Source organism: Varanus komodoensis, unplaced genomic scaffold (genome assembly GCF_004798865.1).
Source record: "Varanus komodoensis strain SLA01 unplaced genomic scaffold, ASM479886v1 scaffold72, whole genome shotgun sequence".
In the NCBI taxonomy this organism is placed as follows: domain Eukaryota; kingdom Metazoa; phylum Chordata; class Lepidosauria; order Squamata; family Varanidae; genus Varanus; species Varanus komodoensis.
Window position 1 is genome coordinate 2594550 of NW_025336374.1, and position 14873 is coordinate 2609422.

General features: G+C 45.1%; 1 protein-coding gene across 1 annotated transcript in view; it reads right to left on the reverse strand.

Moving 5' to 3' along the window:
- Nucleotides 1-3261: 3261 nt before the first annotated feature.
- Nucleotides 3262-14873, reverse strand: part of GRIN3A (glutamate ionotropic receptor NMDA type subunit 3A) — a 103724-nt gene continuing 92112 nt past the window's right edge. The window contains exons 7-9 of the mRNA XM_044452460.1: nucleotides 10700-10864; nucleotides 8133-8206; nucleotides 3262-3604 (exon numbers count right to left, since the gene is read on the reverse strand). Of these exons, the coding sequence (XP_044308395.1) occupies nucleotides 3262-3604; nucleotides 8133-8206; nucleotides 10700-10864 (582 nt within the window). The remainder of the gene's footprint in view (nucleotides 3605-8132; nucleotides 8207-10699; nucleotides 10865-14873) is intronic.

Genomic DNA, 14873 nt, shown 5'->3' on the forward strand with positions numbered 1-14873 from the left:
AGACAGAATGACATTCAAGTGGTGGTTGCAGCCAAAACACCAGCATATCTCAGTTCATAGAACAAGACTTGACCTTTTGAGACTGATTTCTCTGGTTTGCTCTGCTAGTTCAGTGGAAGGTTCCTTCCCGTGCTCACACAGCAGACCTTTGGCATTTACTTTCAACAAAGGGTCTGTTGAAACAACTGCTGGAAGTGTTGGCCATGTGCTAGGAGATCTGCATAATGATTGTGGTGGACGCAGCTTGCCTGTTGTGTCAGTGCAGTGAGGGTGGCTTGTTTCTGTGGTTAATGAGTGATTCCACAATATGGATGCTGGGTGGCTTCTTGACCATGGCAATAGCCATCCAGGTTCCAGGTTTGCATGACTCAGCAAGCTGCACTGGTGAGGTTAATTATGCAGATCGCTCCAACACAAATAGTGGGGCAAATTAGCCCCCACTAATACAGATACTGTGCTTGGGATGGTTTGGAGCCACTGATAGATTTATCCTTTAAAAATCCTATATAATTGTTTTAAAAGCCATCTTAAGTTAGTAGACATAACATGTCTTGTGATGATCCATGAATATCATGGATCAGTTTTGCACTGCATGGGGAATGGTTTTGTCTCATCTGTGTGTATATGTGGATGAGGAGCCTGGAGTTTTCCAGATGTTGCTGGACTCCAATTTCCATGGGCCTCAGCATGGTCAGTTATCATGGAGGACCTCAAATATGTCTAGGTTTATCTGGACTCTGTCCAGTATTGGAATGCATCTTGTTAACATGCAAGCATGCAAGAAGAATGAGGTCTGCTGTAAATAAATAAATAACATTCTTGCTAATAATACACCTCTGTGAGAAATAAGAAAGTTGTGAATTCCACGGTTGAACAATCCGTTTGAAAAAGATTTTACCACTGCACCACGCATTTTCCTTTATGTCAAACAAACCCAAACCATAATGTAAATCAACCAGCCTAAAAAAATAGTATTAAAATTTATTTAAAACCAAAAACATACAACCATGACCCCAACCAGCTTTCATCTAGAAAAGGAGATGGCCTGGGGTGACTTGCAGAAGTCAAGAAAGACTTCATATATTAATTTACACCAAAGATGCAAGATGTATTGTACTGGCTTTCAGTCAGAATGTTAGAAAATGCCAGTATATTTCAGAGAGGGGCTTTTAGACAGGGTGACAGGTGGGAGGGGATGGTCTCTAGGCACTGGCCAGCACACACATTTGGGTTCTCAGCCCTGGGAGGTCTGTATGCTGGAGGAAAACTCAGCCAAAATTCAGTGGTGGATGCCCATCTCCATGTAGCTGCAGCCTGAGGCTTTCATAGAGAGCATTCTGTCAAAGATAAGCCCATCTGTTGGCTGATTTTTCTCTGATGGATCCCCAGCTTGAAGGAAAACTGGAGAGCAAGCCTGTCATTGGATGGTTCCGGTCTAGGTACATGTTTGTAATAGCTGTAGTCTCCTCTCACTGCTCCCATGGCATTCCACATACGTGCATTCCGGTCCTACGGTTAGGTTAGATTCCACAAGCACATTCCCCTAACATGGTGAACCTCTCTGGCTTGGAAGTTAAGTGTGCCACCCAGCCTAACTGCACAGGAGACGAAACCACCGTTGACCTGAACGCTGTGCGAACACCAATACTATCTGCACATTGGGAGAGGGGCTGCGCGCAGGGGAATTCCTGTTACCTGTGATCCCTTGAACACAGGTAAGTGTAGGGAATTCCTCCCCTGCTAGCTACCTTTCCTCTAAGAGCAGGACTACCGAGCCTCTGAAGACTGGATGGGTGTATTACCCCTCGTGGCTGGACGTTCTCCATCCCTGATCTATGGAAACTGGACCGTACAACTCAGTACATAAACAGGGCAATAGCTGCAATACTACTGTGCATGTCGGGTCAGGTGGGGGCATGGGAGGTTGGATGATTTGCCAGTTGCTGGTATGCCAGATACTGTATCAGCTGCAGCTCGCATAGCACCCGCATAAGAACAGACACGGACAACTGCAGAGCAAGCCGCCACTGGCCACGTACACAACACATTTCACTGAAGGATACCACTGCACTTCAAAAACATTAAGCCTTCATGTCGGCCTTGGGAGCCAACCGATGAGCGGGAGGCCCCCGGCCACCAGCCTCAAGCAACAGGTTCCATCAGCCGGACACACCATAAAACCCTACAATAGATCACTTTCCCGTAGCTTCAACAGAGTGAGGGGCAGCCGGGCCTGCCGAGGGCAATGGCGGGATCATTTCGCGAAGGGAAAGAAACCTGAGGGTGGCTGAGCCCTGCCCTGATGGTTTACTGTGAGAAGGGCTATACCGTTTCAAGTGGAGATGGGAAGTCATAGTTGGAATGCCTTCCACCGAACAGTTTTCCTGCATATAGTAACCTGTCGCACCAGAGCAGGAGGTGCAGCAATGCAACAGTGGTGGTGATGTTCATTCTGGACAGCATTCAAAATATGATTCCCATATTTACTGTCCACAGTAGCAGAGACCAGAATGCCAACTGTGTTCGATCTCTTCATGTGAACTGCCCTTTGCATTTCTATTAAAGGGCAGTAAAAAATCAACAAACAAACCATACTCCAAGAAAACTACCCCCCACACGCTAAAACAATAATATATTAGGCGTAGGTCAACTCTGATGAGTTTTTGCAGTAACAGAAGCGTATATTGATTGTTGGCATTGATCTCTGTGTCTAACTGCTTTAGGGGACAACCATCTGTAACGGAGTTGAGACTGGCTAATGGAAATAATGGGGAGAAATAGCACCCACAGGGCCTTGGATTCTTTAGTGTGTGCCAAAGCTGATTTCCCTAGGGAGGCCTGAACCACTTCAAGTAGCAAAATCCAAACACAGGACGCATAATTCTGAATCATCGTTTGAAGTCTCTTTTGCTCTTTTTTTTAATTAACGCACAGAAAGGGCCAGGAAGTGGAAATTCCATTTTGACTGTGGTGAGAAAAAATCAGGAGTTGGGCAGTGTAGTGTCTAAAGAGCTCCCTGCCCCTTCTGCTAGGATAAGACTTGTTGCAGAGAGAGAGCTGTTTCTTCTCCAAAATACTCCGGGAACCAGAAGCCACCTTCTGCAACCCTGGCTCTGCAGGAGGGAAGGAGCTGAGGCCTGAAGAACGTATTGCTTGCTGATTTTGTGGTGCCGCTTTCTGGCATTGCCCAAAAAAATTGCATTATGAATTGTTACGGAGACGAGGCGAGGCTGGGATGGGACAGGACTGGGACATAGCCGCTTAGGGCTCTGCAGTCCTATTTGTCCTCTGAAATTCCTCCAGCTCCAGCTTTCTGCTCATGGCTAATTGCAGTTCCTGCTTGATCACCTGGATATGCTTCTCCAGCTCTGAGAGTTCTTGCATAACGGAGGTCCGAGCAGCGTTAAGGGGGTCTGCTTTTCCATTGGTGGTCAGCGACGCTGGAGAGTCCCTCATCAATGGGGGAAGAGGTATGTCTTGCTGCTCCTGCTGCTTGAGCACCACCTCATTCTGTGGCTCTTCGCTGCAGACATATTTCCGGCGCTGGCAGTTGCCAGGGCTGGTGGTGTTCCACACCAGATGCTGACTGTTTCCGGCATTGGACCTGCACAAAGAAATTCACCGTCACCATTAGGAGATGGCTGCCCTTTTGCATGTATGCTGTGCCCACCAAGTCAATTAAAAAACCCCCATTTCCCTCCAGGTAGTGTTGGCCTCAGGTAGGACTGTGCAGAAGGTAGATCAGGAACTTCTTCAGCATGTAGAAAGAGCCATGCCAGATTAGATCAAGGGACCATCTAATCCGGATTAGATCAAGGGTCCGTCAAAATTTCTGTTTGAGTAGAATAGGGGTGCATTAGCACCTTTCCACTTGTATGCCCCAGCAACCAGTGAAAGTAAACTATCTAGCTGCCTTCTTTCTGCACCTGCCTTGGGCCTCTTTAAAAGCTATCCGAGTTGGTGGCTAATCCACCCAGTGCCTTGGCAAGGGATTAAGTATGGTCAGAACAAGTTGTCTTGTTCTTTGTCACCCCAGGAGCTGTATTCAGAGCAAAAGGGCAGCGAAACTGCCATCCTGGCTAGGCCGTAATCTAGGTTTAGTTCTATCAAGAGGTCATCAGGGTTTAGTTCTAGATTTCATTTCGGGTTTGTTTGTCGGTTGGTTTTTACAAAAATAACAGTTGGGTCCTGGACTAAGTGATACACAGAAGGGGCTATAGGGGTGTGCAAAATTTTGAAACCTACAGTAGTCCTGTACCATGAGTACAATTCAGAGGTTTTCTATATAAGGCATTTATCCTGAGCTTGTCATTTCACACTCATGGTTCTTCACAGTTTCTTAAAATGATGTCAAAACCCTCCAGTTTTACTGTTGTGTCTAAAGAGCACCTTTGCTTAATTTGGTTTAGGGCAAGAAAAAATGCAGTATCGTTTGTGAAATGTGAAAGAAAACACTTTACCATTCTGTGATGAAACCCAAAACAGACATAGCACATTAACAGTCTGATGTAGAACAACCCATATTCTACTTATCCAAAGCAGACAACCACCCAAGACAACCATACAGCCTTGCCCTGCTTGTCATGGCACCCTGTTGCCCATCATTGTAGCATAGTGGTTAAAGTGTTGGACTGGGCACCTGAGAGATCTGGGTTCCAGTCCCCACTTGGCCACAAAAATCGCTTGGGTGACTCTGGGCCAGTCACTGTCTCTCAGCCTAACCTACCTCACAGGACTGTTGTGAGAAGCTGATTGAGAGGAGGAGGAGGAGTATTAGGTAAGCTGCCTTGAGTTCCATGAAGGAAAAAGGGTGGGTGGGTAAATAAATCTGGTTGCGGTGTGTGAACAAAGCACCTTTGCTGTTTCTTAGATAACATTATATACAGTACATGATGCATTTGATGGCCACTGCTTGATTGCTGATGACAGCAAGCTCTTGCCTGCAGGCATATATGCAGTGCGATATGTGCACAATCATCCCAACAGACTGTCTGAGTTATATGGGATTATATGTTGATGAGGCCAACTTTTAGGTGGTGGAGCTGGTGATGCATGTGTATTGGATTGGTAATCCCTAGCCTTTACTTCACTGCCCATGACTGCAACTGGGGTGAATCAGAAGTGGCCTTCTCTGTCTTAGTGCCCTCTGATGTGATTATCTTCCTGTAGCTAAGACAGAAGTGCATTGATCTGATGAAGGGTGGATTGCTAGTGGGAAGCACTTTGGTAAGTTCCACCTTCCTGCACTCCACTGCACTCCACGTGTGATCTAAGAGCAGGGGAATGCAGTGTTTGGATCCTGATTCACCCACACCTTGAAAACATTCCCCCCAAAATTTGGGGCCAGGACAATTTTCCAGTTGATCCTTTCCCTTCATGGAGGGTCTCCCTCCCTCCCTCCCTCTGTGTATATATGCATCCCTGTATACCTCTGGGTATAAAACCTGCAATTTCTCACAATCTTTTGCAGTTGTTTGCAATGTCACCATAGCAAAACAACCACTTATCCATTCTTCCTAGGCGGCTTGATCAGGACATGGCTCTTCACAGGATGCTGGAAAGGTATTTGGCAGCTTCAGCTGATCCAGGAGGGAGCAGCACATGCTTCCATGGGTGGTGGTCACTGCGCTTCCCGTCTTGCAGGATCTGCAGTGGCTCTCACTTTGCAAGCACACAGTGGTTGGCCCTCTTGTAAGTCCCAGGATGTGAACTGCAACAGTCTTTCCCAAGCTTGGATCCCCAAATATTCTTGTCAACCCATCATCCCAGCCCCTTATGCTGGCAGTGGCCGATGGGAATTGCAGTCCAATGTCCTCTGGGGACACAAAGCTGAGAAAGGCTACATAAGGCCGCCAGCCTGCTGTGCTAAGGTAGAGAGCCCTTGGATGGAGCTCTTTCCAGGTGGCCTCAATCAGGCAGAACAGCTAATGCATGGCTCTGCTGGGGTTCCGTTCAACCGTCTGCGTACCTCAGCCACCCACCGATAGCAAATTATCGGCACTTTCCATTCGGCTACCTAAGACAGTCCTGGCCAGGCCTCTTTGCGAGACGCTTGCAGGGAATGTTGGCCACAGAGCCAAAGAAGGAGCAGCTGAGGAATTCACGCTGACGGAGCTAGACGGCTCCCAATATACTTGAAAAACGTGGGTGTGCAGATACATGATTTCATACATGTATGTGACCTTTCGAGAAACGTAAGGCTGACGGAAGTATCAAAGGAGTGTTCCCCTGGGAACAGATCACACAAGCAGAAATTGTTTTCATCCGTCTTCCATTTCTTCTTGGTTTCAATACAGCAGCTATCTAAAGGAATAAATGAGTGCTGCCATGAAAAAGGGAGTCGTTTCCTAAAATGCCCAATTGCATTATTTCGTTATTCGTGTGCATCTGGACCCTGTTTCTGCCACGTGATTCTGTGCAGTCTGCTTGAATTGTCAGTGGAAGTACAACTGGCTTGAACACGGTGTGGGAGGATTCCGGTTGGACACAATAACTGTTCAATGGGTATTTTTTACCCTTCCTTTGGCAGGATGCTTGGCCCCAACATTTCCAGGAGCATATTTCCGTGTATCAAAAGTATTTTGGAAAGTCATGCTTGCCTCAGGATGAAGTTCTGTCAGCTTTCTAAAACTTGCCCTACAGGCAGGCTGGGGTTGTTATGGCAAGTGGGGAAAAGGGAGCAAGGCAAAACTCAGCTCTGCAGAGAAATACAGGCAGGGACAATTCTTATTAGTCATATCATGAGTAATAGCAGAGAACTAAAAACGTAACTGTCAAGCTTGATGCAATGTTGAGGCCTGAGCGTCTGTGTGTAGGGAACGTAAAGAGCCGCTCCATAATGTTCTAAGTAGCACAGTTATGTAAAAGACAGTGATATGGTGCTAAGTTTGAAAGTACCGTATATTTTGCGATACATTCTAAGCAAGTCAGAAGAGTCAAAACTACTCTCACTTTGATGTTTTTTCAAAAACGTATTATTAGATTGTTGCTCCAACTTTTTCCCACCTTGGAAGGAAAAAAGGTGGATCACAAGACCCTTCTCTCTTTCACCTTCACAACAGCCCTGTGAGGTATGTTAGGGTGAGGGTGGCCCAAAGTCACCCTGAGAGCCTTATGGCCGAGTGGGGACTAAAACATGGATCTCCTGCCTACCCAGTCCAGTGCTCTAACCACTAGGCAACACTGGTTCAGAACAGAGTCTGCTGTTGTGAGATCTCCTGATCCTGAGACAGAGGTGGCCGATTTGTGATTTTTCCAGATGTTCTGCCTACAGCTCTCGTCAGTACAGCACAGCTTGCTGAAAGACCACCCCGTGTGACCCTGATGCAGGCAGGCTAGTGGGCTGAGAGGCACAAGTGCCTTCAGGGGTTTTGAAACCGAGGCTCATGGGGCCATAGATGCGCTGGCCAGCCCATTCCACACATGCTGGCTGTGTGGCAACTGGAATTAAGTCGCATTCTGAAGTTCCTGGTAAGCTGCTCCCTCCTGCTCTCGGCTCCTCTGAAGTGGGATGATGTCCTGCCCTGTCTTGGGAGAAAGCGCGTCTTCCCACCCTCTGGAGGATGGTACGTCCAACGTGACACAAGCCACTGCAGTCTGTTCTTGTGGGCCATTTTGAAAATGTCTACTCTACTTCGTGCCTCTGAAAAATAGGCAAATTGAGTGGTGTGTGTGTTTGCCCACCTCTAGCACAAGACTTGCAGCTCGGCTCATGTGGTGGTGGCGGTGGCAAAAAGGGCCAATTTCTTTTTAAAATAAGGGAAGCAACCTTGGTGGGAAGTAGCATCAAGTGCTGGAAGGCTCCCAAGAGCCCAGTTTTGCTTTCTGAGCTCACTTAATTCAAACCCTTGACTGCCCGACTGTCTGTCCTGTTACTGTGAGGTTGGACTGAGGATGGTATGCATTTAAAAAAAATCTGACGTGCGTGGAATTGAGATGCTAGAGGAGGCCCTTTTGCCAGAGTGGTTCTTTATCATTTATCACTTACTTGGCACAAAAATAAATATGATTTTCTGTTTCTTTTCATTCCGTATTTTTAAGCAAACCCACTCACACCCTTGTTTTGAGTGTGGGGAACAAATATTTAAAGATCCATCTGCAAACGAGGCCTTGGAAAAAGTATTTGTTCTTACCTCTTTTCAACTCTCTTTGCTTTAGGCTGGTGTTTGTCTTCAGTAAACGAACTATTCAGAGCACGGTGCAATCGCTAGAGGTAAAGCACAACATAAATTTATCAGCAGGAGAATTCCACACCTTTGAATTTTAGGGTGGAGTGGATCTAGAATGTGATCCTTGCATGTGACACAACACCAATTAACAGCTTAACTGATTTAAATGTAACCATTTATTTGCCACAATGCTGTTTGCATGTGACACTTGCCGCTGAATTTAATATTCTCAATATATGTCCACCTGACAACTTGGTTAAGGATCATCCCAAAGTCCATTGGATCTGGTGTGTCCACTGGTGCTTCTTCTGCTGTTTCCCCAGACTCACTTTTCCTCCTGACGCTTTAAAAAGGAATCTTTAAAATCTTTATTTTATTTAAAACTGGGAGGCTGGCATGTTTCAAAATGGTGTGCCATCCTCTGGCACCATTTGTATTTGGGTTCAAAAGAGTTGTTCTTCTGTTCTGGAGCTGAGCCATCCATTCCTGCCTTGTCCTTAGGTTCTCGGGCAAAATACTTCTCTTTTAGTCTCACCAGTTTCCTTTCTAGAAAACTGTGACTGGCTCTGCTCACACTGGCAGTCTTTTTCTGAATGGGAACCCCAAACCCCCAGGAGCCATTTTGTGAGAGTGACCACGGTGGGTGGAGAGTGGGTGGAGCCTTAGAGGAGAGGCTGAGAATCCAGAAAGGGACTCCCATAGGATGTGCGCAAGCTGGAGGTTCCCCACCCTTCTTCTACATAATGGATGCAGCTCCCAAAGGAAGTAAGACCCTCGGAGTGGAAAATTGGCCATAGCCTTGTTGATGCCCAGCAAAAGCTGTAGACCAGCTGAGGATCTTTCCCACCTTCCTGTTTACAGGTGGGGGCATATGTGCAATGGCATTTTTCCCTACGTTAAGCACCTTTCTGAAAAAACGAATTGTATTTCTAATGGAGACAGACACAATGATGTCAACCAAATAGGTACCGTTGGCATGTACAGTCTGATGCACTTTGACACCTTTGCCCAAGCTGGTGTCCTCCAGATATGTTGGCTTATAGCTCCCATCTCTCTGCCTACATGGCCTTGCTGGCTGGGGATGATGGGGACTGTAGCGCAACCCTTCCAGAGGGTGGGCACTCAGGGAAGGATGCTGTAGCCGAAAAATATACAAGCACCTATTATGTCCTGTGAGAGCTGCAGCTCAAACAGACTCAAGTAAGGTACAGTTTCTAACTCTAGGGGGTGACCATCCCTCCACAGACTTTCTCAAGATATGATACTGTTTTGAAGGGGAAAAAACATGTTAAGATTTATATTTGGAAAGGCTGTTTAGCATGCATGTATCACACCCAGGATCCAGATGAACGAATGAACAAACAAACGAATGGATCCTTGGTTAAAGAAGGACAAGCATTTATGGCTGTCTTTTCATCTCCGATGTGCAGAATGCTAGGTCTTGAGAGCTAGAAGCCAATGCTCTATGGAAAATAGAGCAAAAAATGCAAAATATTGTAAGCCGTCTAGGAAGGCCTCGTTAATTATAGACAGCCTATAAATCCATGTATAAATATATAAATCCATGTATGTATAAAATGAGATTCTTTTTTTGTCTGAGCATGCCTGTGCCACTGGTAACCATCCCAAGCCACTGATCCCCTCGAGAGGGTTCCTTGGTTTACCACCTGAACTCTTCCCCAACTCACTCTTTATTGAGCGCAATGATTTGTTTTTCTTAAAAAAGGAAAAAAATTGATACATTTGATCCATCTGTCTTCTAACAAGGTAAAGAGAACAACAGGTTCCCTTTCCTCCTGATGCTGCTCCGCAAAATTCCTAAAAAGGATTAATTTTGGATTGGTCCTTTTTTCTTTCTTTTTAAAACTTATTATTTTTAACAGATAGCAACATGCTAGCACGCTCGCATCTTCCCCGTAATTTTCTCTGCCTTTAAACCTGAGCTGGACTAGATTCCAAACTGGGGGGGATCTTCGAATAGAGGACTCTCCTCTTCTGGCCCCCCAAAATAGAGAACTGCCCTCTGTGAAAGAGAAGCCATGGCCACCCTCCTGCAGGGTGCCTTGACTGCTGGAGGCTGGGCCACTCATTTTCAGGTGTGGTAGGCTGATTCTGGGTCCCCGCACCGTAATCCCCAAGTGCAATGCTTTATCCACAGAGCGACCGCTACGTACTTGTATGGGAGAACGTCACCGGGCATCCTTGCAGGTGGGATCTAGCCCTTCTTCTTGCTTGTGGTCATCTTAGTGTCTACTGTGTGGCAAGGAGCAGGTTCTCCCCACTAAATGTGTCCCAGCTTAGAGTTCACTCTCTTTATGCAACTGAGTCTGTTCCCAGCCCCAGCTCCACCTGTTGATCTGCCAAGCTCTATCCCGGGTTTTGTTTCTTGGTCTCACCAGGAATATGTTGTGACCTTGGAAATAGGTGACGGATGTCCCCACTTTTCATCTATTTCAGTAGTGTTTGAGCTCCCATCCATTCAGAACAAGGCCATGTGTTTCCTTTGAAAGACTAAATACTCGAATATGTACCTGACTTGTATGGAGCCAGTATCTGAGTTTGGATTTCTTTTTGATTCGTGGGATTACCAGCCTGTATACTATATGTTCTCCAATAGTCGTGAGAATGGACAGGCCAAATCCGATGCACAACATCACAAAGAGGCCAGAAAAGTGCTTGATGCCCATCTGCAGTGTCTGTTTGAAAAAGCAAAGGACATTAATGTATGCATTATATTTGAAAACTGAGAAAACTGTAGAAATTATACATTTAGCCTAATTTTTGTTTTATTTGTCCTTCTCATGCTAGTTTAGTCTAATAGTCCAGAAGTTTTATCAGATCAAGTCTGGTTTTATCAGACCAAGCAACAAGAGACCTCTTTTGAATGGTCTTTTCACCTTATTTTCACTAGTTTTTCTTCCCAGGTGACTTCCTGGAGTGGCATCAGATGGAACACAAATATCTGTAGGTAGAAGTATCCTTCCCTGTGTACACACAAGAGCTTTGAGCAGCATGAATTCTTTGGTACCAAATCCTGTGCCCAAACAGGGCATCTTTTGGTCCTCATGGAGCCTCATCACATGGGCAAAGCAGACAGGTGGTCTGGGACTGGGCCTTCCCTTGTTTTGGCTTATCTAGCCGGCAGGTAGCAGCAAATCGCTTGTTTTTTAAAAGTTCCCCATAATATCTTGGAACGCTTTATTTATTTGAATACAATAACATGTAAAAATTAATGAAAATGTATTAAAAACAGCACCCAACCCAACAGATCCAAGGCTTCTGCTCGCTGGTGGAAGGACAACTGAGAGGAAGCAGGCCTGGACCCCTTGGGGGTGGCCACTGAAAAGATCCTCTCCTGGGTCACCATTAAAAGGACCTTTGAAGATGGTGGTCTCCAAAGAAGGACGTCCCCAGAATTCTTTAAGAAATGGGCAACCTCACATGGGAGAAGGTGGTCTTTCAGCAATCCTACATCTGAACATCTGAATTGTGGATAGTTACAGTGGTGATGGCTTTCAGCTGGCATGGCTGCCAGCTGATGACATCATCAGGTGCTTTCCCTCCCACCTGGCACCAGCCCTCTTTGGATGCCAGCTATTTTTTCCCCAAGAAATCTGGAATCAAAACAAGGCTGAGCTCAGAGACCATGTTTGGAACAGATGGTTTTGATTTACCATCTTCAACACACTTGTTCTGTGGAGGCCTTCTTAAGACTTTCACCTTGGCCATAAGAAAACCTATTTGCCTTGCCCACTGCTAATTCACCCTAAGCATCTGGTCAATTCATAAATATCTGTGGAAAAAACAAATTACCTGAAGTGTGACTAAGACCTGATGGAAACAGTTGCCCACCAGTTGTTTTCCCACACAAGTCTCCTCAATTTCCAGTGGACTGCAGCTCATGCGGGCTAGTGAGAAAAGGGTGAAAAGGGCAAAGGTGGGCAGCTCCTGACTCTCTAGATGTTCGGCTACAGCTCCCATAAGACTTCACCACTGGCTTTGCCAGCTAGGGCTGATGGAAGCTGCACCCTAACAACACCTGGAAAACCTCGAATTAAGGTGTCAAAAAGTTTCGAAAACTCCATTTTCTTTTTGTCTCCTAGCAGTTTCACAAGGCTGAAGGTACATGCAGTGGCAGCCACTTGCATGTGAGTTATCTTGGCATGCCCGTAGCCTCAAAGTTGGAACAGCACCCAGTTGACTGGTCTGATTGCAGCTCCATTTCTATGGGAAGTGGGGGAGAGGTTTAAAAGATAACTTTTAATGACTCTCTAGATGTTTCAGCTCTTCTCTACCCACCACCAGCCAACACTGAGCAGTATAGAACAATGTCTCACAGATTACTCAGTGAAGATACGTGTGGTCAGATTCCTAAATCCCTACTGTCCTACAACCATAATGAAGTTTTAACAGTGGTCATGTCAATTGTTCCTAAAAGTAGGGGCACTGGAGGAGCAGAGAAGAGAGTGGCTAAAGGGACTGCCACTGAATCTTCCAAATCTCTGATTTCCACAACTTCCTAATGTCCAAAGTCCTCTATATGCAGGCAGTTCAGACCCCTGGCAAGGGCAGGCAGGCGCTTGAGCACTGACAAAAAGAGGAAATCTAACACCAAAAAAAGGACAAAAGAGGACAGCAACTTGCATAATGCTCACATAAACAAATTTACATCTATTCATATAAATTTGGAAGGGGAATAACTCTATATAGAAATACATGATATCTCACCTATGTGAGAAAACTCACTAGGTGGCCTGTACTACGAGTCGCAGCTTCAAGGTCTCGGCTGCTTACCCTCATTGTGGTTCGTTGACTGTAAACCAGGCTTGGACTGGACACATCTCCTAACAGAAGATACCTCCAAAGAGGGAGCTGTCCTCTGGCAGCTCTCCGAAGCAGAGGACTGTCCTCTGTCAAGTAAAACATCTCGTCGCCCCTGAGTGTGGCTACAAATGAAAAGGAAGGAACAGGGCCAAATTCTGTTCTTAGCTTAGCCAGAATGGTGATTCTCTATATGCCACAAATGACATTTAGCTGTATTCCTCCTTTCGCAGTTGCTAAAATTGTGGGTCAGCTAACTAAGCATCTTACAATGTGTTGTCCAAGACTTCACGAGGGAGAGAAGCGGTGGTGGTAAAAATCGGCTTTTCGCATAGAAAGATAACGAACGCCCATTCTACCAATAAGGGGCAACAGGTACGCGCAGATAAATGCAGCACATTTTATGGTGCGTGCGGGACAATCACACTGAAAAATGTAGCACCGAATGCATTTGGCCAGAACTGTTTCCTAGGTCAAAATCCTATTCCAAATACACACACGCATACCACCAATCTATTAAAGACAAACAATTCCAAAACCCATTAGCCACACAAGGCCAAATGAGTTTGGCCATAAAATGCAAAGAATCAGTTCTTCTCATGGCATGCATTAACTTTGCTGAATTGAATCAGCTGACCTCCTCTCACTTCCAAGAATGCCAATCTCAGTAATGTTTTATTTTTCCTTCCACAAGTTGCATTTGTGTGATCTAATCTCTTTCACTGGCTGAAGCACACTTTATAATGAATGCACCATGGGAGAAAGGTTTCCAACTCAAGATCATTCCCTTCATATTAAGAATAAAATATGGTAGCTAGGCTTGATTAATTAAGTAATGAGCTTAATGATTCCATTTACTTAATAGAGGGGAAAAGAACCTTCTTAATTTGAACAAGCTGATGCCAAATCAAAACAGGCCTGGACAGTGTCCCAGGAGGTTAGATACCTGTATTTTTTTTTTTCCTTACAGGGACTCCACCATGAATGATTTGCTTGGATGTGCAACCCATTGTGAAATATTAACACTTCCCTTCCCTTTTTATATTACATCCAGAATTAAAAAACAAGAATGAAATCAATACAAAACCCCAGTATTTTTGTCTGATTTTGTCAGTCGTTTAGCCTCTAAAAACAGAAAAGTGAAATTAAACAGCAGTGAGAAGATTGCAGAGAGAGCGCGCGCTTTGTAGGCTTTCTACATTTAGCAGTTTTGATTATTCTTGCTTGGCAGATTTAACTTCCTTTCCGCATTCTCTACACAATCCTGCTCAGAAGTAAATCCTATTATTTCCAGGTAAGAGAGTGTAGGACTGTAGCCTTAAAATAGCTGAACATCTCATGCATCCAGGAAACTAAAGCATATTTATGTATTTAATTTGTGTTTATACTACCCAATAGTCAAGGGCCTAGCAGCTTTCACAGAGAAAACTCAGCACCGCACTTAACTACAATCCTTATTTTTCTTCAGGAGAAGAATATTTTGTAGTATAAATTGACTCTTCCACAGCATCTGTGGTGGTGGATTAGAAGGAAATGAGTTTTGGCCTCTTGGTGTTGGGGTCGGGGACTTTGATAAATCTTGGAAAACAGGAGAAGTGCCAGAAGACTGGAGAAGGGCTAACCTGTCCCCATCTTCAAAAAGGGAAAACAAGATGAACCTGGAAACTACAGATCAATTACTATGACATTAATCCCTGGAAAAATTCTGGAGAAAATTATTTAAAAAACCAGTCTGCAAGCATCTTGAAGAAAATGCAGTGATTAATAGAAGCCAACATGGATTTATCGAAAATAAATCCTGTCAAACTAATTTAATTTCATTTTTTGACTGATTTACCTCCCAAACAGAAAGAAGGAACACTGTGGACATAATCTACCTTGACT